The sequence below is a fragment of the Pteropus alecto genome, unplaced genomic scaffold (assembly GCF_000325575.1).
Source record: "Pteropus alecto unplaced genomic scaffold, ASM32557v1 scaffold155, whole genome shotgun sequence".
Lineage (NCBI taxonomy): Eukaryota > Metazoa > Chordata > Mammalia > Chiroptera > Pteropodidae > Pteropus > Pteropus alecto.
Genome location: NW_006438113.1, coordinates 14,991,152 through 15,013,610, shown reverse-complemented (window position 1 = coordinate 15,013,610; position 22,459 = coordinate 14,991,152). Strand labels below are relative to the sequence as shown.

At 37.6% G+C, this 22,459-nt stretch overlaps 2 protein-coding genes and 1 pseudogene across 13 annotated transcripts in view; 2 read left to right on the top strand and 1 right to left on the bottom strand.

The window, feature by feature from the left end:
- Window positions 1-13,993, bottom strand: part of PBLD (phenazine biosynthesis like protein domain containing) — a 40,228-nt gene extending 26,235 nt beyond the window's left edge. Inside the window, exon 1 of one of the 2 annotated variants that reach the window (XM_006915581.3) lies at window positions 13,864-13,993. The gene's annotated coding sequence lies outside the window, so the exon portion shown is untranslated. Of the gene's footprint in view, window positions 1-13,506; window positions 13,843-13,863 lie in introns of those variants that run through there. The other variant, XM_025049420.1, reaches the window with a different exon arrangement.
- The window catches only part of HNRNPH3 (heterogeneous nuclear ribonucleoprotein H3), an 11,019-nt gene continuing 1,686 nt past the window's right edge, over window positions 13,127-22,459 (top strand). Inside the window, exons 1-7 of one of the 11 annotated variants that reach the window (XM_006915580.2) lie at window positions 13,127-13,322; window positions 18,188-18,322; window positions 18,841-18,979; window positions 19,495-19,634; window positions 20,118-20,204; window positions 20,495-20,610; window positions 21,692-21,827. In XM_006915580.2, the coding sequence (XP_006915642.1) occupies window positions 18,211-18,322; window positions 18,841-18,979; window positions 19,495-19,634; window positions 20,118-20,204; window positions 20,495-20,610; window positions 21,692-21,827 (730 nt within the window). In that variant the 5' untranslated portion in view covers window positions 13,127-13,322; window positions 18,188-18,210. Of the gene's footprint in view, window positions 13,342-13,897; window positions 14,189-18,187; window positions 18,323-18,840; window positions 18,980-19,494; window positions 19,680-20,117; window positions 20,205-20,494; window positions 20,611-21,691; window positions 21,828-22,459 lie in introns of those variants that run through there. The other 10 variants (XM_006915577.2, XM_006915579.3, XM_006915576.3 and 7 more) reach the window with 10 other exon arrangements.
- LOC112482835 lies at window positions 20,733-20,851 on the top strand (annotated as a pseudogene).

The window sequence follows — 22,459 nt, the reverse complement described above, 5'->3', positions numbered from 1 at the left end:
GGTTGGGATTTTTCTTACCTTCTTATTTTTGTTGAGGCTATCTCTGTGTCTCAGTATGTGGTTGATTCTTGAGAATGTTGCATGTGCACTAGGAAGAATAAGCAGCTGTTTTGGGATGGAAGGCTCTGTAAATATCAATTATGTCAAGTTGGTCTAAAGTATCATTTAAGGATGTTGTTGATTTTCTGTTAGGATGATCTGTCCACATCTGACAGTGGGGTATTTAGGTCCTCTACTACAATAGTGTTTTGGTCTGTTTCTCCCTTTAGTTCTGTTAGTAATTGCTTTACATATTTTGGGGCTCCCTGATTGGGAGCATAGATATTAATAAGTGTTATGTCTTCTTGGTGCATGATTCCCTTTATCATTATCAAATGTCTCTCGATATCTTTCTTTACTTTTTTCATTTTGAAGTCTAGTTCGTCTGATATTAGTACCACTACTCCCGCTTTTCTCTGAATGCCATTTGCTTGAAATATCATTTTCCACCCTTTCACTTTGAGTCAGTATTTGTCTTTGGAACTAAAATGTGTCTATTGGAGGCAGCATATGGTTGGGTTTTATTTTTTAATCCAATCTGCAACTGTGCCTTTTTATTGGTGAGTTCAGTCCATTTACATTTAGGGTGATTATTGAAATATGAGGTTTTCCTATAGTCATTTTATCTTTTTGCTTTCTGGTAGTTTGATGTTTCAATTGCTTCCTTGTCCTTGTGTTTCTGGGTTTTTTAAATTTTGGTTGGGTTTTGTGGATTTTCCCTCTGGTCCTTCTTGTTTTATGTTATATACTTCAGTTCTGAATCTTTGGTATGTGGTTACCATTACCATTACGAATATGTAAAAGATAGTTATACACACACACACACACACACACACACATATATATCCATTTTCTTCTGTGTGCTTTATCTCCATTCCCCTTTGTGAATGTGAATCTTCGAATCCTCCACTTTTCAGTCATCGTTGTCTCAGTTTGTACCTATGTATGCTAAACATTCATTACTATCTTGCTATAGCAAATCTCTTCTTATTGTTTAAGCTTATAATGCCCTGTTCTTAATAAGGGTTGCACTACTCTGCTTCTATCTGCCTACTTGTCACCTTACTCATAGTTATGTATTTTTTTGTGTGATTTTGTTTTAAGTGAGCTATCCTCTTTCAGTATTTCCTTTAATGCAGGCCTTGTAGTGGAGAATTCGCTCAATTTTTGTATGTCTGAAAAGGTCTTTATTTCCCCTTCATATCTAAAGGAGAGCTTAGTTGGATACATTATTCTTAGCTGGTAGTTACTTTCATTTATTGGTTTGAATATTTGATTCTACTCCTTTCTTGCTTGTAAGGTTTGTGCTGATAAGTCCGAAGATAATCTAATGGGTTTTCTTTTATAACTTACTGTCTTCTTTTCCCTGGCTGCCCTGAGAATTCTTTCTTTGTCATTAATTTTTGATAATTTTAATATAATGTGTCTTGGAGAAAGCCTTTTTGGGTTGAGATAATTGGGTGTTCTGTTGACTTCTTGAATTCCAAGCTCCAGTTCATTCTTTAGATTTGGGAAATTCTCGTCAACTATTTGTCTGAAAATGCTTTCTAATCTCTGCTCCTTTTCCTCCCCTTTGAGAATGCTCATTATTCTTATGTTTCCTTTCATGATGGTATCAACTGGTTCTTGTATTTCTCTTTCATTATTTTTCATTTTTTGGTTTCCCTCTTCTTCCTTCTGATTTATTTCTAGATTTCTGTCTTTGATATCACTGATCCTTTCCTCCATTTGGTTGACTCTATTTCCTAAGCTTGCTATATCATTCTTCATCTCTTTCAGTGTGTTCTTCATCTCCAGAAGTTCTATTCCGTTCTTTTCTAGGGTTTCAATCTCCTTGCTAAAAAACTCATTCTGCTGATATAAGTTGTTTTTTCAATTCCTGGAATTATTGATATAAATTATTTTGTATCTCATTGAATTTTTTTCAGTAGTACCATCCTGAATTCTCTGTTATTTAAGTCACATATTTCTATGTCTTTAAGCTTGTTTTCTGGAAATTTTTCTCTTTCTGAACTGCCTTGTCACCTTGGTTGTTCATGGTGTTTAATGGACTGTTTCTCTGCTTGGGCATTAATAGAAGTGTATTCTGCCTTTTTTTTCCCCCCCAGAAAGATTTATTATGTAAAGGTCTCTCTTTAGCCTGTTGCTAAGAAGGCATTTTTCTTTTGGTTTCCAGCAGGTGGTGTCTAAGCCTCTTGGATCCCTGCTTTATATAAAGTCTTAATAATGCCTTTTTTTTCTTATAAATATTCAATCACGATCGCTACCCTCAGCCTCGGTCCCCATCAGTGTTAGCAACAGTTTTGGTAGCATTTTCTCAGATTCCTCTGGGTCTCCAAGGTGTTTGGTCTTGGAAGATATGACGAGAGGTACCCTCTGGGTAGGGGGATGGGAGATGCACTTCAGCCTTGCTTTTTGCAACCGTGGCTGGTAATAATCAGCTGTTAGTTCTCTTCCATCCCCACTTCTCTGCTTCTGCCCTGATCCCTGGGCACTACCGCTGCGTGGAACTCACAGCTCTCCCAGGCAGGGCTGTTCAGAGAACCCTCCGCACCTTTTCCCCTCCTCCTCTTCTCCTCTCCCCCTCTTCTCCCCTCCCCCTCCTCCTGCAGAGAGCCCTGGCTGCAGAAGGCAGCTTCTTTGTTTCTCCCAGTCCACAGCCCAACTCCCACAGTTCTGACCTGTCGTAGCTCTCATTCGCAGATCGCTTGTTCAGACATACTTGTGTGCAGGTTGGGTGTTTTTTGTTGAGTTTTAGATGTTCAGCTTATTGTTGCTTCACGGGGAGAAATCTGGGGACACATCTCACTCCATCATGCTTCTGACATCACTCTCCAAGTGTAAGTTTCTTAAGCATTTATATTCATTCTTAACACTGGGTCTCAGATTTTAGCATTTGTGGGCGCTTGTTAAAACACAGAATTTCTGATTTCGTAAATCTGAGGTTGGACCTAAGAAATTGTTCCACAGGATGCTGATGCTGTACTTGTAATACTGACCATCATTTGCAAAATTCTTAATCCTTTTAGTAAACTTAGTTATGTCTTTTCTTTCCTCCTTTCTTTGGAGAAAGACTCTCCCTCAGACTTAGATAATTACCTTGAAACTGGTGACTTAGGTCCTCTGGCTTTTGATAAGGATCATTGAAACTCAGCATTCTCTTTGGCCCATTATAAGGCAGGAATGGCTTTAGACCAAAATAGGGTCCTTAGAGTCAGAGAAGGAAGAGGAACTTAAACCTAAGTTTTTTCTCTTTTTTTCCTTTTACAAAATGTATTAACCAAGCCTCTTTTCCTTTACCTGCTTGATGGACAAATTAATGAGAGAAACATAACTAGATATATAATTTAAGCAACAAGTTTGTATCTTTTTCCTTGTCTAGGGACCCCATCCTAAAGCAGAGCGGGAAAGAGCTCCATGAAACCCCAATAGGCAGGGACTACAACCCTCCTCAGCAAGAAGCAGATATAGAAGAGACCTCTGATCCGTCAACTTCCATACTAATAAAAAAGGGGATTCATGGCTCTTAGAAAAAGGTTAGGCTGGAAAGTTAGATAAGGAATTTCGCATCAGCTTGCAAAGACCCTATTCTAGAAAGGGAAGGCATTTTTGGACTAAAAGTAACTCGTAGGAGGAAACAAGTAAGCATAAAATTGAATATTAGTTTCAAGCAGTCTCTTGCACCTGCAAAATGAAGACCCCAACAACCTTCACCTCACCTGAGTCTCATTATACCATCATTATAATATGATGTATATGCCTGGAAGTTCATTAATATCATTATAATTCTGGGAACAATGTGCAGACAGCAAATGATGAGTCACTGAGTCCTTTCGATCTTAGTTGTCAATCAAGAAAGGCCACTCCTCTAAGGAAAGTAACTACCCACAGCAAATAGAGATAAAAACCCCAAAGACTGCTACTGTGCCCTTGAGTCTTTTGAGCCACTCTTCTCTTGCTTGGGCCCACTTCCTTGTCTGGAAATGTACTGTTGCTTTACTTTCTCTTTTAATAAGGCTATTCTTTTCTGCTGTCTATTTCAGTGCTTTGCTCAATTCTTTGTGAGACATCAAGAACCTGGACAACACGCCGAGAGGGGAACCCCACTCTCCATTAACACTTGGAGAATCGCTTTACAAAGAACATGAAGTTTCTAACACCATAAATGTATAAAGGTATTTTTTTTAATGTATAACTTTAATTTTTATTCTCTGTCAAAGGGTAAAGAAAAGAAGATTGATTGATTGATTGATTGATTGATTGATTTAATATCCCTATTAGTACTGTATGGTGATAGGTTATGCTTAAGGTGTAGGACTCACATTAACAATTTTATTTTCAAAAATTATCGTGTATTTTTTAAACGTCAGGCATGTGATAGACTTTGGGGGTAAAATGATGAATAAGTCACTAGCTCTCTCTCAAGGAATTCTCAGCCAGTGGGGAGAGCAATGTAAAAATTATAATATGAAAAAAAAAGATATAGATAAAATGCTTAGGAACACAATGAGAGAGCAATGACTCTACCCAGGAGACAGAGGGAGCTCCAGAGATAAAGTGACATTTGAATGGGTCTGAAAATACACACAAATAAGTGTTTACCAGTTCCAGAAGTTGGGAATAGGCATCTTAGGCAGAGTATTTAGATTGATCGCAGGGCAAGCAATTGGATGTGGATAGAGCAGGGAAGAGGATAGGAGAGAGTGGAGATGAGGCTATTGAGACCTGCTGGAGCCAGTGTTCATGATTTGGTCGTCATCTTTGTGGGTTCAGAAATCCAAAGTTCAGTTCACTGGTTGTTGTGTGTCAGGCTCCAATGCTAGGCATGTAGGGATTTTTCATGAATGAGCCATAACCCTCTACCCCAAGGATCTGATCTAGAATTTCTTTCTGAAGATGTCTCTCTTTTTCTCTCTCCTTAAAATTAATTTTAATTTCATTTCTATAAGGAGAAGGTAGCTAGCCTTAAACTACCCCCTGAACTGCTGAGAGAAAATGTGATATAAGTAAAGTAAGCAACTTTCAGTAAGTGATCTTGCACAAATTCTGGCATCCTGCTCAACCTAATGCCTGCTGAAGCTATCAGGTAGGTGTTTTTCAAATGATCCAAATAATTTTAATGGTCCTTTTCTAGTTTCACTCACATTCCATTTGAACCCCTAAAGTGACTTTATATGCCCCTCAATAATGCCAAACAAATATTCTATTTTTTTTTATTTTTATTTTTTTTTAGGCAAGGCAATCCTTGGTTGACCTCACAGATTGCAAGAACCTTGTCAACTTACAATCCTTTATTTTTTTATTTTTTATTCCTACAGCACCTGGTCTTCTTAGGTGGTCTCCCACCTAAGTACTAACCAGGCACAACCCTGCTTAGCATCTGAAATATTCTATTTAATAGGAATCAATTACCTCTAGAGGGTACAAGCTCATAAATCTAAATTCATACAATTTCTCAAGTATTTATATCTTTAACTCTTGAAGTTGGTTTTTAATCACCAATTTAGTATATGAATATAATCTTATAAACAGTAAGATAGTATAGAAAAAAACCTAAAATCCTATTTGACAATTCCTACTACCTCCAGAGGTCCATCAGGTTTGTTTTTGAGAACACTGCAGACATTTCCCTCAATTCTAATCTTGGTCCCATTTACCATGTAAATGTGGGGAAATCATAAACCTCCCTTGTTTAAATAGCTTAGTTATTAAACCAGCCTATGGATGTGCCTGGGAACACTGGTACTTGTCCTTCTGTAATAGTCTTAGTTTGTTTACAGTCTCCTGTGGCTACGGACAACAGAAAGTAGATTTCTGTTCTTCTCTAGCTTTTAACATAGAAGTCACGTAGCTTTGCCTTATGACTACTGCCTCAAAACTAGGCAACTCATTAATAAATGCCAGTTTAGTTCTTTGAAATGGTAAATACTTAATAGAGTGCTGGCATCCAAAGTGTACATGAACACTGTCTACTAGCTGGTAGAAAGAAAATAGGTATAAAAAATTACAACTTCTAAATAAAGTAAGTTTTAAATCAAAATTTGGAAGGAAGTTTATTTTTAAATTAGTTTCATCTAGGTACTAATATATATGTATGTGTATATATAATGTATATGGCGTTCAGCTACTTTGCGTTTACTCTTATGCATGTTTCCTAGACTTAATAGAAGCTCTGGAACACTGCCATTAATAAAATGTTTATAGACTAGTTCCGAATTCTTCAACTACACTTATGTTCAAACACCCACTGTTCTAGAAAATTCACTTTTTTCTGTTTAAGTTTATAGTTCTCATCACCATGACTTACCTTTATTAACCAAATTTTTAAAAAATGCTTTGACTACTTGAAAACAAGACCCACATTGTTGCCCCCTTAGAGGTTCAAAGGATTAGAGCAGACTTCAGAAAATAAATTATAAACTGATTTCGTGAACCTTTCTAAGTAAGAAAAACACGATTCACTACTTTGTTTGCAGTAAAAGCCTTAGCATATGCCAAAAATTGTTTAGGCTCTTTTTACTGATCTATAAAGAAGTTGTATTTGACTATCCAACTTTACTGCATGTTTTGAATTTTGAATTTTTGGACAGTCTCACAGTTAAAGACTTATCAATCTTTTTGTAAAGCACTGGTGGAATATTGCTCTATCTTGAAACTAAATGGGGAAAACTGGGTCTACAAAGTCATTAGAGAAAAATACTAGCTATCTCTCTACATACATATGTCGACATAAGAAATGTCCAAACCTGTAGAGTATTTTTATAAGAGTTTATTTGAACCAAACTGACAACATATGCCAGGGAGCAAGATCTCAAATGCTCCAGCGAATAACAGTTTTGCAGTTTCTTTCATACACTAGAAATTAAGGAGGGAACAGAAGGAAGATCACACGGAAGTGGGAAAAGGCAAGGCGGGGATTGGATTGCAGAATAGTTAACAAGATTATGTGCTCTCTTGAGGGTGGTTATTTCAAAGATATGTTAACCTAGATGCACAGAAACAATAAACAAGTCTTGTTTAAGGCAAAAATAAACCTTTTACTAAAAACTTATATGCTAGGGGTATGATTACTCGCCATGACCTACCCAGTTAAGAATTTATGATCAGATCACCCTGTGAGGTTAATTTCCATAGAACCCCTTTTCTCGTCCACACATACTATTTCTATTAGTGATGAGGAATACTGTTTTTTGAAAATGTTATGATTATTACAATCTTATAAGTAAGCAAAATAACTCTTAAAACCTGTAGCTCTCACTACTTATATATGTACCCTTCTGTTCTTTTTATGTATACTTAGAAATATGTGCTTATTAGAAATACAGCAGTAATAGAGGCTAGAGGAACAATAAAGACATAAGACATATAGAAAAAAATAGCAAATGGCAGACTTAAACCCTATCTTACTAGTTATTACATTAAATATAAATAGACTAAACTAATCGAAGGGCAAACATCAGCACAATGGATTTTTAAAAACATGATCTAACTATATGCTTTCTACAACAGACAAACTTTAAATTCAAAGACACAAAAGACAAAGTAAAAGAACAGGAAAAAGATAAGCTATGCATAGAGTAACCAAAAGAGAGCTGGAGTGACTATACTAATAGCAGACAAAGTAGACTTTAAGACAAAAATTGTGACTAGATACAAAGAAACATATTTTTTAATGATAAAAGGATCAATCCATCAGGGAGATATGACAATTATAAATATACATGCACCTAACAATATAACCCCAAAACACATTAAGCAAAAACTATCAGAATTGGAGAAATAGACATTTCATCAATAATACTGTAGTTGGAGGCTTCGATGCCTACTTTCAACAACTAGAAAGAAGATCAGCAGGGAAACAGAGGACTTTAATTACACAATAAATCAACCAGACCAAACAGGTATTTATAGTACATCCCACAATTACAGTAAACAAAACATTCTTCTACATTATTGGAACATTCTCCAGGATAGACCATATATTAGGCCATAAAACAAGTCTCAATAAATTTAAAGACTTGGAATTATACAAAGGATGTCCTTCAACTGCAATGGAATAACAAAAGGAAAAGGAAATTTGTGAAGTGTGGAAATGAGCATTCCCTAAAAATAAAAGAAACTGAGGCTCCTTGGAGAAATGGCTGATTCTAGGGCCAGGGCAGGGAGAACACCAGATGAGACTGGAGTATCTTCTAGTACCAAAAAGTAAAGCAGTACAGTTGTCCCTTGGTATCCGCAAAGGATTGACTCCAAGACCCCCACAGATACCAAAATCCAAGGACGCTCAAGTCCCTGATATAAAATGGCATAATATTTGCATATAACCTATCTATACCCTCCTATATACTTTACATCATCTCTAGATTACTTATAATACTTAATACAATGTAAATATTATGTAAATAGTTGTTATAATGTATTATTTAGGGAATGACAGGAAAAGTAAGTCTGTACATGCTTAGTACAGACCCAACCATCATAGGCCTAACTACATAGTACATGTCTGCAACAGTGTAACATTTAAAAAGATATAGTTTCCATCCAGTTGAACCCACATGGATACAGAGGGCTGACTACTCAATAAAAAGTATAGGGGCATGTCAAAGAAATATGAGCCAACTTGAAGGACTCCCAGTAGCCTAAAGCAAGAACAACTTGAGCAACAAAATAAGTTACATAGTATTGGATTAAAAGTATAAAATTAATGTACATGAGTCTGTACTGACATAAATAAGAGATGGAAGAGAGAGAGAGAGAAAAGGAGAGAGAGAGAAAGGAAGAAAGGGATAAAGAAAGAGGAAGGAAGGAAGGAAGGAAGGAAGGAAGGAAGGAAGGAAGGAAGGGCCAGATCTCCCTTATAGAATAATTCCAAATAATTTACCTAGCTACTCTCCCTTCCAGGATATGGAACTTAAATGCCACTGCCGCCTTTGAGTGCGGAGTGTATTCAGTGACTTTTTTCCAAAGAGTAGAACATAGGAAGAGACTAAAATAACTTTATAGTGGAGAAACCTGACAAACACTACCTCAGCTGAGTGATCAGGGTAACATCATCAGTGAGAAATTATGTTGACAGAATGTACCTTTGACATGATGTGATGAGAATGGTACTTTACCTTTGTGGTCTTCTTCCCCCAAACCCATAGCACTGTCTAATCGTGAGAAAAACATTAGAAAAATCCCAATTAAAGGATATTCTACAAAATACCTGACTAGAGGATACCAAGGAGACATGATGACTAATGTAATACAGTATCCTTGTTGGGATCCCTAATGAACCCTAAATAAAGTGTGGAATTTAGTTAATAGCAATGGACCAGTGTTGGTTCATTAGTTCTGACAAATATACCACAATGACATGTTAACAGTAGAGGAAACAGAAGTGTATAGAAACCTGCTATACATTGTACCTCTCAGAAGCTTTAAATCGTGTGGGGGGGGGCAGCAGTCTGTTGCTGTATTATCTGTGCTCTTTTTTATGTTTTCTAAGTTATTAATGTACTTCTGACACATTGAAAGCAATACTATAATTTGGCTTCAATTCCTTAAATAACTACCTTTTGTAGCTTTTTTCCCTGTTCTTCACATCAATCCACTGGAAGAGAAAAAATGTTCAATACTTTTAATCATCTTCAAAAATTAGAGAAAGTGTGTTAGGTGCTTTCTTCCTTTTTAATTTCCATTTGCTTACTTAATATATAATTATTAAAAGTGGATGAGACCTTTGGTTTCCTCTAGTCCCAGAATGAACACTTATGTGACTTAAAGTATTAAGAAAGTTAATTGTGTAATTAAGCCTTGTCTTGAGAAATAATTTGAATCATGACAAGGAAGATCACTGCTTTCTAAAGACAGTAGATATATATAAGTCCAAGAACAAGCATTTCACAAAATGTTAGTAAGACAGATTAAGTGTTCAAAAGGCATTAACTACCTTAATTAGACACACTCCTAGAAACTTATTTGTAAATTTTAAGTTTAGTTTATTTTCTTTTCAAATACACAAAAAGATTCTGATAATCCAGTTTTTATGTTATTTTAGAATGTCATTGGGATATGTGAACAGCTATCTTAACTTTTAGTTAATGTGTCTTCCTTCACTCGGTGCAATCTCTTTCCATTTCTGTCTTTCTCTTACTCTTAGGCTTTGCATGGAATTTTCCTCTCCTCTTCATGTTGATGGTGTAATACATGATCACATGTTCATTGCCTTGTTTCCCCTAAGTGGTGTGGGTACTTCTATTTCCTTCTCCTTTTTTATCTCTTCTTGCTAACAAGATCCTCTCCAGGGTCCCTCTGACCTCTATGCTAATAGGAAAGCACTGAAATGACTGAAAGGAACACAAAGAGAAAAAAAAATCCCCAAAGCGGCTGGGAGCCCTTAGTTCTAACCATCTCTATGGAAACAACTCCACAGAGATCCATCTGGAAACAATTCTGTAGGGATCATTGGAGTAGTGGTGAGCCAATCTCATCAAGCCTTACTTAGAGGATTCAACTTGCAAATGTCAATAGGTGATAGACATTTTTTTTGAGAGAGAGAGATAGTAAAATAGGAAGCCAAATAAAAATAAATTTACCCCTATTAGTGTACTTTTTTTAACTCAAAATTCCTATTTGCTATAATAATAAAAGCAAAAGGAATATATATGTACTAATTTCAAGTTCTTTGAAAGCATTCACACTGGCAAACAGCAGAGTGATCAATACAAAGAAACTGTGGCCAAAAAAAAATCAAGATGTAGTGGTAAAAAGTCATTAGAATGATTTTAGGATTGTGGCCCTAACCACACAAAGTATGTGCAAAGAATGCAAAACTCAATCAAGCAGTAAATAGCCTGTTTGAATTCAGGCAAGGGGTGAAAGGGATTACAAAATTCCAACTACCAAATCGGGTTGAAAGACTGAAAGGATAAAGTAGGGATGTAACTTAAACTGAGGAAAGAACTCCATTTGAAGTGTGAGCGCTTGGAGTCTTACTAATACAGCAATTTTAAAAAGCGGGGAGTGGGGAGTGACACTCAGCGTCAGTAAAACTGAGACATCAAGTTTCAGTCCCATTCAGAAGTCTCCAGCCAATAAATTGTTAACTGCAGGTCTCCTGATCATAACTCCAGTGTTCGTTAGGGGAAGTAACTTCAATTTGCCCAAAATGATGTTTGTTCCCACAATGCATGGTTAAGTTAGTTGCAACCCTAGGAAGGTCCATAGTGCTTTAAGACCCTGGCCCCTGGAGTAAAACCATTTGGATTCGAATACTAACTTCTGCCACTAGGTTTGTGACCTAGGGCAACATTTTCACCTCTCTAGAACTCAGGCACTTCAAACGTAAATTGGGGACAATAATAATCTTTTAGAGTTGTAAAGAGTCAATGAATTGAGCACAGCACCTAGCTCAAACATGCTCTCAGTAAATGTGAGCTATTGTTATTCCATTATCCTAGTTTTGTTTTTGTTTCTTGTGGCGATGACCATAGTTTCCCTTCCCCCTTTCTCTGAAGGGTATTTTTTTTTTATTTTTAATTGAAGAAATTATTTAAACTCCTCTTCTCACTCACTCCCTCCCCTCTGGTAACCACTAGTCCATTGTCCATGTCCATGAGTCTCTTTTTGTTTGTCCTGTTCATTTGTTGCTTTTAGGTTTATATCCCACATACAAGTGATACCATATGATTTTCAAATTTGTCTGGCTTATTTCGCTTAGTATGATTATTTCAAGGTCCATCCATATTGTTGCAAATGGCAATATTTTCTCTCTTCTTATGGCTGAGTAATGTTCCATTGTATACATGTACCACAGCTTCTTTATCCAGTCATCTATTGTAGGACACTTCAGTTGCTTCCATGTTCTGGCCACTGTGATGAAGGCTATTTTGAGGGAGTGGGCTGAAGAAAGGCAGTACTGCACTGTGATCTAGCCAGTTCTTAGTGTCCCACAATTGTCTTAAGCAAGTTTGAGGATGAATTAAAGCCGTGAAATTGAAGTTTCCATTGTATGAATGTAACTGGTTTCCTGTCTCCACTCTACACACTGCAGATCTCATGGAGGAAAAAATTATTCAAGCCTCTCCACTGCTAACGCCTCCTGCGCCCACTATCTCACCCCTTTGTGGGCTTCCCAATGTCTGTAATACAAAGTCTTTGGATATTGAGGGTCTACAATCTAGTTTCGTCCACCTTTCCAAACACAAGAACAACAGTGTGCTCAAACTCATTTTCTTCTCTCTCTCACTTCATGTACGTTCCAACGTTTGGACCTTAACCTGCATTGATCTCTTTACCAGCACTGCCCTCCACCCTTCCCAGGAATTAGGCTTGCGTTTTAAGGTGTCAGTAGGAACCTTGGTACAAAGAGCAAAACCAAACAGTATGTATTAGGTGTCACTAGCATGCACAATTTTCAAGGATGCAAAGCTTTATTAGAAAACAACTCGAAGTCAGACGTGAGCAGCTGAGCAGTCAGTGAATGGCAAGAGACCGCGAAAGCGAGGAGCGATTTGTAGGGGAACGTAGTAGGGAGGCAATCAATCGAGAAGTCCCCAAACAAGAGCCAGGGCCGGAGGAAGGAGCCCTACCTAGCCCAAGAGCCGAAATGGGGCCTGGTGGACACTTTTGAGTCTCCGTAGCATGGAAAAATTCCTATTTTTACTGCATAATGCAAACATGGTGGACCAAAAAAGCCCTCCCTGCATTTGGCGTCGGAACCAAGTGGCGCCTTTTCCACGCGTTTGACGCTTGGGTGAGAGTGGAGTATTTATGAAATTTGTTCTTGGTGGGGCAGACTACCAGAGAACTTTATCAAACCGCGACATCACGGTTCCTTCAACACACACTGACAGAACTACTACAGCCACTTAACATTCTCTCTGAGAGGGCAGAAACGGGGACTCTGAGCATTTGATGTAGTACGGTAAGCAAAAGGGCGGAACTCCCCGCCTCTTTCTCTGACTGGACCAGTCTCGGCTCCTCCCCACCAACCACTGGGCAACCTACCAGCAGCGCAAGCGTACTACTTGCTGCCCGCGCCAAATTGGGACCAAAGCTCTAGTCTCGCGAGAACAGGACTGGTTGGTCTTCGTTGCTCTCGCTCCGCCTACCCCCTCCTCGCTCGCTCTCTCCCATCCCCCCAAGCCAGTCGCGCTGCTGCGCAGCTCCCATAGCGGTTACCTCCGCCGGAGACGGTTGGGAGAACCGTTGTGGGCAGGGCTCCACCAGTCAAGAGACTTCTTCCTTACGACTGGACCTCGCAAGCACCGCAGTCGGCGCTGCTGTCGCTCGACAGGGTATCTGAAGTAAAAGGGGGTAGGTTGGGCTGGTGGTTTCTAGAGCGGAGTCGGGAGAAGGACGAAAGACTGGGAGGGAGTGCAGGGGGGGAAGTGTGGAGGTCGCCGCTCGGAAGCGGCCAGACTGCGCCTCCCAGGCGATCTCCCACTTCAAGGAGGGCGGCATGCCGGGGGGAGGACTTACTCAGGTGGAATTCAGTGGACGAAGCCGTGGACCGAAGTGGGAGTCATCCAGCATTCCCCCTTTCCCTGCTGGTTTGGCTTCCGCCATTTTGGGTACGGTGGCGCGGCCACCACGGCTTCCCGCCCTTCCCCTCTCTACTTTTTGTGCCCAGGCTTCCGAAAACTGACTTAGAAGGCTGGAGGGTGGGCAGAGCGCCTTGGAAGGGATGAGGGTGGGGAACGAAGCGAGCAGGGGAAGGCCGGGCACTTGGGTGCGGGGAGGTTCTGGGCTGGCGGGCGCGCTCCCGATGGAAATGGCGCCATATGGGCCTAGCCTCCCACCGCGGCCTCCCTTCCTCCGCAGTCTCGGCAGGGCTACCTGGGCTGGCGGGATTGCGAGTGACTTCTGACGCAGATTCTCAAGATGAGAGAGGCTGGACCTGGGGGAGGAAAGTCAATGGCGACGAAGGCGCTCAACTCCCAAATCCAGGACAAAGGAGGCAGACGGCTTCCTTTGTAATTCCGCCGCCCGGTGGCGAAGGTTTCTAAGCCTGGCTTTGGCTGCCGGCCGGGGAGGAGGGGAAAGGAGAGTACTCTCCCTAGCTCTCTGGTCTCTAGGACAGCTAGATAAACGAAAAGTCTCCGGGGAGGAATAAAGGACGCTTAGCCTGCCCTTATATTCCAGATTTGGAACTTCGAAAAGAGTACGTACTCATTTTCCAAAGGGGTTTTTTTTTTTCCACGCTGATCTTAAACATATTTAAAGACTTTGTGGGTAATTGTTTTGTAATCAGAAAAGCGAGTGACATCAAATAGGAATGTGAAATGGGCATATTTCAAATAGGTTGTCTGGGCACAGCGAACTATGATACGGCTTATTGAACTTTTGGGCGGGGGTGGGGTGGTTTAACCACGGTTTTGTGTAGTTTGGCACGTGCTAGATTAGAATTTAAGTAGTTTTTACACTTGGGAAACAGTTAAAACACAACCAGTGGTGGCAGACGTGCGTGTATGTAGGAATTAAGTTACTGACTGTAAACAGGGGTTGTATTTTGTGCGAAGTCTCTTGGTTTTAGGCTGTATAAGTACTTAAAAATACAGTTGGGAGTTATTTAGTTAGCAGGACTGTAGTAATATTTTCATCAAGAAAAATAAGGCCTACTCATTAAAATGACTGGTCCGAAAGCCTAGTTACGTGGTGGTGGTGACTGTTGGTCCTTAGAACTGAGAACTGGGTCAGTAATTTTAAATGAAGACGGTACGAAAAGGACAGGGAAATCCTGAGAAGAAGAGTTTCCCATAATGTATATGAATCTTTACAAGAAGTCTGTTATCTACTTTTCCAGGGTTAAAAACAAAACAAAAAAACCTTCCTATTGTTGAAGATGGTATGTGATTTTAATGGATTTTGAAAAGACAGCCCAGAGTTTTCCTGTAAAGTAGTATATAACAGCTTTCCTAATTGGATTGCCCTAGAAATCTTTTTTCTGCCCTCATCTACATCATAATCTGGAAATCCATCTTAATTGCCTTTGTATTTTTAATAGCCATGCTTTTTTTCGTGTCCTCATTTTGATAAACAGCTGCTGAACTACAGTAGATGGTAACTGTTCTAGAACTCGTTCATAATCATTTTTAGTGACCTCACCTTTAAGTCTTAGTGGTGTCTTTTTTTTTTTTTTTTTTTAATTTAAAAATCAGCAAACACATTGGAATGGGGGAATGATGAAAAAAATTTAAGCATCACCACCTTGTTACCAAAATTTTAAGTTCATTCTCATTTTTTAAGCACTAGCGAGCTACCATTTAGAAAGTTATTTATTGATGTATCAAGCCCTTTATGTATTATACTTTGGAAGATAGTATATAATCTTATAAGGGAGTTTTATATTTCATTTGGCCTCTATTAGCTGCTTTTTCTTAATTTAATTCACATAAATTTAACTCATTTAAAATCACAATATGTGTTCTTTTGTGGCTGGCGTCTTTAACTTAGCATAATGTTTATAGGAAATTAATATTTAAAGTCTCCTACAAAACTGATTAAAGTTGTCCTGATATTTCAACTGCTGGTATTTTTAATTGGTGCTAACACTTGTAATTCTTAAAGCAGAATTGTGATTAGCCATGATGCTTTTGGAAAGAAAGGGTGAGATGGATTATCCTGAATAATTAGTAAAAACTATTTGGGTAGCTTCTGAGACCGCTTTATTAAAGTACTGAAGTAGATTGTCTTTTTGTATGCCTTGAGTTCATCTTGGTTTTATTTTGTTAAGTAGATTTCTAGAGTCAGTGCTTTTAAAAGAGAAAAAAGAGGGTGGCTCTGTACACTTGGGATAGAGTATCGCCCTATACAAGTTCTTTCCAAATCTGGCTAACTTTTCCTCAGTATAAAATTGTGTGTGTGTGTGTGTGTGTGTGTGTGTGTGTTTAATAGACATTTGTTTTTATATAGGTCTCATTGGTATAGGCTGATCCAAAAATCAAAACTATTTTGCTTGCTAGTGTTTCTTGGAAAGTGCTAAGATTTGTATTAAAGAGAAGTCCATCTTTTTTGTATGTTTCCAAAACAGTCTTTACATTGAAATGTGCTAAATTGTAAAAAGCACACTTTTCACAACATATTAGATTGTGTTTAAAGTTCTTAATATTTTTCATGAGGAATTAACATGTGATGTTAGGTCTTTATTTTCTCCCCTTCTCTTAAATCACCCTTTATAGAAGACAGCTATTGTTAAGTTGATGCCTTCCCCCCCCCTTTTTTTTTTTAAGAAAATGGCAGGTCTTCAAAATGTCTCAACTTTTTTTTGAATGGATGTGGGGCCTACTTCTTTCAGGGCTATACTCTAGAAGAATATTTTGAAATCATCTATCTAATATATATTGTAGTAAACATTTCAAAAGAAAAACCTGTCTTTTTCTCTCTGCTTTAGACATTTCCAAAGGAATCGAGAAAATGTGAGCCTTTGTTGACTTTGGAAAAGACTTTTAACAGTCCTTACTTCCTTTCAAGACTCAGAATACTTTTTTATCCTTTAAGATTGAGTTATTTTGTTTGTGGTACATTTCATAGTTCTACAGGGCCCCTTAAAAATCCAGTAACAATGGCCACCATTGAATAGTTATCATGCCCCAGACCAAGCACTGAATGATTCTTAAAATGGTCCAATGAAGTGTAGGCACACCACTGCTTTTACAGTTGGGCACAGGGGTTAAATAGTTTGCTTAAATTAGGTAGCCAGTGAGTGGACGACCAGGGATTCAAACCCAGAGGTGGTCCCCCACCCCATAAAAGTTCATAGCAGTTATTTGAGTGCATAAGAACTAGTTGTGACATCAGATAAAAATTCATATTCTTTCCATTTGGGATCTGTCTAGAGTGGCACCTAGGATTCTTGCTTTAAAAAAACAAGTAACTGCTGGCAGTGATTCATAGGGAGAGATACTCGACTAATAACCATATTTGGAAATTTTCTACATTAGCTTATTTTAAATGCATGGATTCTGGGGTGGAGGGAGATTTGCAGATGCTGCCCCTAAAGGTTGCACTGATAATTAGATCATGTGAAGTTGAATACTGTTGATATGAAATATAATCCTTGAGCATAAAAGAATCAAGTGAACAAATTGTCTTGTTTACAGGGGAGGAGGTGGTGAGGGAAAGGTTTGAAATATTCAGGTGAGTAGGATTCCTACAGCTGCATAGTGAAATTTGTGAGGTCTGGTAAGTTTCTGCAGCTGAAGGACTTCTGCATATTATTAGCCTCTTTGAAGTGTTCTGGAATTTTAAAAGGATGGTTGTCCAGCGATGGGAAGTGGGTGGACGGGTTCTTTTTGAAGAGGAAGGAGGGCCTCTTACTGTACCCTTCTTAATACTTTATATGAATGTGTTATCATTTTTTAAATGTTGTGTTTAAAAGTAAAGCAGTGAGTAGACTGGTTTTTAATACATCGTTTCCCATAACTTCCAAAACAGGTGGCTTCACAAAACTGTTAGAAGGCATTCGCTTTGGAGTGACCTTTTACCCCTGTTTTAAAATGCATCCTAATTAATTAGTTCAGTCATTTTAAAACTTGTTCTTGAGGAGTGTTCAAACCAGATTTAGTTAAAATAGAGATAGGAATTTTTTCCCCTTCAAAAACAATTTGATGTGTTCAGAATTACAGTACATCTAATAAACTTAGTCTTTTGTAATGCCATTTTGTCAACATCAAAGATACTCGTACTTTTGATTACGGCTCTTAACTGTGAGTGATGGTGGTACTATGTGCAACTCTTGAGTAATCAAGTTTTAAATAATTTGCAGAACTGTTTAAGTAATAAAACCTGAAAAAAGTGAATGAAAAATTAAGAGATGAGGAAGACACAGTTGACATTAAATGACAGGCTCAAAAAATAGGAGGCATTAGAAGACTAATAGTGGAGAATTATGTAAGTTTTCTAAAAATTAGCCAATATATATATTTGATCTTAGAAATTCAGTACTTTTTTGTGGGAGGAATCAGATTTCACTGCCTTTTCCCACTCTTTATACCTACCTCAAAACAAAAAGGTATTGTACCATTGTATTGTGGCATTGTCAACGGAGTCACTGAGCCATATGTTAACATTTCCTGTTATGTACCACTGAGGTGTTTCTTCAGTACCTCTGACAAGAGTATATTTTGATTGACTGCTTTATGTGCTTCTTTATTTTTTATAGCATTTAAATCAAACGGTATTGAGATGGATTGGGTTATGAAACATAATGGTCCAAATGACGCTAGTGATGGGACAGTACGACTTCGTGGACTACCATTTGGTTGCAGCAAAGAGGAAATAGTTCAGTTCTTTCAAGGTACCTCTAGTATTAGTCAAAGTTCAGTAGTATTTTAATTTTATATTACTGTTTTTAATTTGTAAATCCCATTTGGGGGACTTTTTGATTATGATATCTTTAAGATATTCAGTTATGAAATGTGCTCCAGTTAATATTCAATACAGAATATGTAGAATATGTAAAAACTAATGTGCAATAAACTTAATTGAGAGTAATTACCTGTGATGAAATGAACCGTGAATTAGCATATGGAGCATAGTTAAATTTGATTTGAGCTTTTTCTTTTTTTTCTTTTTTTTTTTTTTCATATAACATAGGTGGGCTTTTAGAGTGTTGTATGTAATTTTAAAAGACATTGGTCTCAAGAAAATTTTGTTACCCAGTAATATTTGAAAAAATCTTTTATGGGGTGATGGGGAACTAAGCTTTTTTTGTTTTGTTTTGTTTAGACTTGTTTTAAATATTTGATTCAGATGGGAATGTTTCAGCCTTTAACACTGTTCCCCTTGATGGGGTTATTTGTCCTTGGGTTAAAGGGTTGGAAATCGTGCCAAATGGGATAACATTGACGATGGACTACCAGGGGAGAAGCACAGGGGAGGCCTTCGTGCAGTTTGCTTCAAAGGAGATAGCAGAAAATGCTCTGGGGAAACACAAGGAAAGAATAGGGCACAGGTGGGGATGGAGAGTTTGGGATGGTATTAAATTTTTATTTTTGGGGGTTGCGGGTCACTATTGCTTAAATGGGGGGGTAACAGTAACATTTTTCTGGGGTAGTTTAAAAGAATTGATAATTAAATTTAACTTGGAAACTACAGATTTGGGTGGGGAATTAATGCTAATAGATTGCTTAAATTGAAAATAGATTGTTTCCCTTTTCTCTGTAGGATGTTGATAAATGCTTTTGTATCATCAACTATTTTTTCTAAACACCTATCATGTACTAAAGGAAAAAAACAAGCTAAAATTTATATTTTATGAATTGTTTTCAAATAACTAATTTGTCTGTGTAAAACTTAAATATTAATTATTTAAGTTTGTAGGTATAAAAATGTTCTTTATGGCGTATTTAGGCAATTTAAATTGGGTTATATATCTAGAAATAGAAAAACTTGCTGCATTTTGCCCACTATCTTATTTACTCTAATACATTTGAGCTGAAACCTGTACCTTAAACCATTTTTAAATAGGTATATTGAGATCTTCAGAAGTAGCAGGAGTGAAATCAAAGGATTTTATGATCCACCAAGAAGATTGCTGGGCCAACGACCGGGACCATATGATAGACCAATAGGAGGAAGAGGGGGTTATTATGGAGCTGGGCGTGGAAGTATGTATGACAGAATGCGACGAGGAGGTGATGGATATGATGGTGGTATGTGTATCTAATGAACAAAGGTTCTGTTGTCATTTTCTTAATATTCCTGACACTTTGTCAAGAAATATAGAAATGGCAGTAATTTCAGTACCTAATAGGTTTTAAAACCTGTTCATGAAAATATGTATTCCCATGGCCAGCTGTGGGACTTGACTGATGCACATATTAGCACCTAGATGACATTTACAGAAATTAAATGAAGATACTGGCATATTTTGACATTTTCTGTTTGGCATAAATGTGGGTGAAAATTTTGATGTCTAAATGTATCCTTTTGAGATTTTTATTTCCACCAAATGTTAGCTGCTTTTTTCACTTGTTGGGAGTTGCAAACTTGTAATAATTTAATCAGACTAGCACAAAGTAAGTTTTTGTTAACTAGATTATAAAATTTATCTCTTTAAAGTATATTCATGTATTTCTCAAATTATGCAGGTTATGGAGGTTTTGATGACTATGGTGGCTATAATAATTATGGCTATGGAAATGATGGCTTTGATGACAGAATGAGAGATGGAAGAGGTAAATATTAAATACTCATTTTTAGGTGAATTTAAGTATTTGCTTTACAACTATTTAGTGGTAATATAGGTGACTTACATAAAGTCAACTCAGGCATATTTTAGTGCATTTCTCCATAGGGCTTTATATAGATGTATACTTGTAGGTAAGTGCTCAAGTGTTAAGATCTCTTGGGGTTTTCAAAACAGTGTAAGTAGGAAAAAGGCGTGTATAGGGAAGAAATAATGTTGAAATGCTTTCTTTCCTACATGTATCAGTAGTTTATAATATTTGGAAATTTTATTCTCTAGGTATGGGAGGACATGGCTATGGTGGAGCTGGTGATGCAAGTTCAGGTTTTCATGGTGGTCATTTTGTACATATGAGAGGATTGCCTTTTCGTGCAACTGAAAATGACATTGCTAATGTGAGTGATTATCAGAATCTCTTTAATATGGAAAAATATATATACATCTTTAGTTAAATATTACATAGGAGTCAAGCAAATAAAAGCTATATTTATAAAGTCCAGTTAAGAATTTAGTGAAAGTATACAGTCATGCCACCCTGAACATGCCCAATCCCGTCTGATCTTGGAAGCTAAGTAGGGTTGGGCCTGGTAAGTACTTGGATAGGAGACCACCTTGGAATACTAGGTGCTGTAGGTGTTTAAAAAAGAAAAGAATTTATTGAAAGACTGATCATCATAGAGTAGTGGTGACTATAAACATATTTACACTTTTAAAGTATAAATATGTTAACAAGTTTTAGTAGTTTGATTTTCTGGCTATATGGTGAGGAGCTGAAAATAATGGAAGCAGTCGCTACTGTTTTGAAACTGGTTAGTTTCAAATTGGTTAGAGAGAATCAATAAACCTTAGCCCATGGGCCATATCCAGCTACACGCTCATTTATTTACCCATTGATTAGTTGCTGTAGAGAACCAGGGACCTAGCCAAGCGTATTTACTATCTTAATTCTTTTAAAGAAATTGTTTGCTCTAGATCTTACTGAGGAACCAGTTGGCCTAATTCCAGGTGCCTTTTAGGATTGCTTAAACTTGGTTAACTTGTGATTAGAACTAAATGATACATTTTTTGGAAGCTATCCTTCCACAGTTTGTAGGTTTATCAAACTCTGTTGTTCAGCATTATAACACCCAATTCCTGTACATATGCTTCTAGGAAACCTACATATATTTCAAACAATTTTGAAATACCTTTTTTGGGAGGGGTGTACTTATTCTTCCTCTCAATAGCAGGGTATGAAATTTTTCATCTGTTTAGGTAAACTGTTCTCTAGGTTAGAAATGTTTTATTAAATTTAATACCACTTAGCTCATCATAGAAATAATTTCTTATATTCCTAGAATCTCTGGAGTTGATGGAATTGTTAGCCTTGCAACACAGAGCAGAAGAGTTTGTTTTTTAATGAGGAAAAAGCCAAGGCATGTGGTGGTAATTTCAGTACTATAAATAGAAAAGTAACAAATATTTTCTTTTATTTAGTTCTTCTCACCACTAAATCCAATACGAGTGCATATTGATATTGGGGCTGATGGCAGAGCAACAGGAGAAGCAGATGTAGAGTTTGTGACACATGAAGATGCAGTAGCTGCCATGTCTAAAGATAAGAATAACATGCGTAAGTGGTATCCTTGGCAAGCTATCTTGTTTCTTAGATGTGAACTTGTTTGTAATAAATTCAGACTTGAATAGCTTTCTAAGGGGCTTTTTATTGATGTTATTTAAGTCAGACTCTTAATACTTGACAGATTATTGGAGCTTAAGTTATTAAAGAGGGGAAAACAGGTTATGTTACTTGCACTTGCCTGGGTTCGTTCCAGGGCCTTTTGCAAGTTAATACCACTTCTTAACCTATACATTGATCAAATAAGTTATTCCTGCATGTCATCAAATTGGTTTTTAAGCCATTAAATTTCACCTTGACCAGTGATTCCCAAGTCTGTCTACACCTCAGTCACTTAGTACTTAAGATTCTGATTCACTTCTGTGACCAGGCTTGGAATGTATTTTTAAGTATATCAGCTGGTTCTGAAATAATGAATCAGCCCATTTTTATAGTTAAGGAAACAGGCCCCAAACACTTATTGTTCAAGGTTGTACAGTTTGAGTGAAATCTAGATTCTAGTCCTATATGGCATTCATTTAAATTAATACTAGCCAGTCAGCCTTTTTTATGCTTTGATAAATTTGATCCATTGTCTCCTCCCCCCCCCCCCCCCCCCTCTCCCCAACCACTCACTCAACATTCAT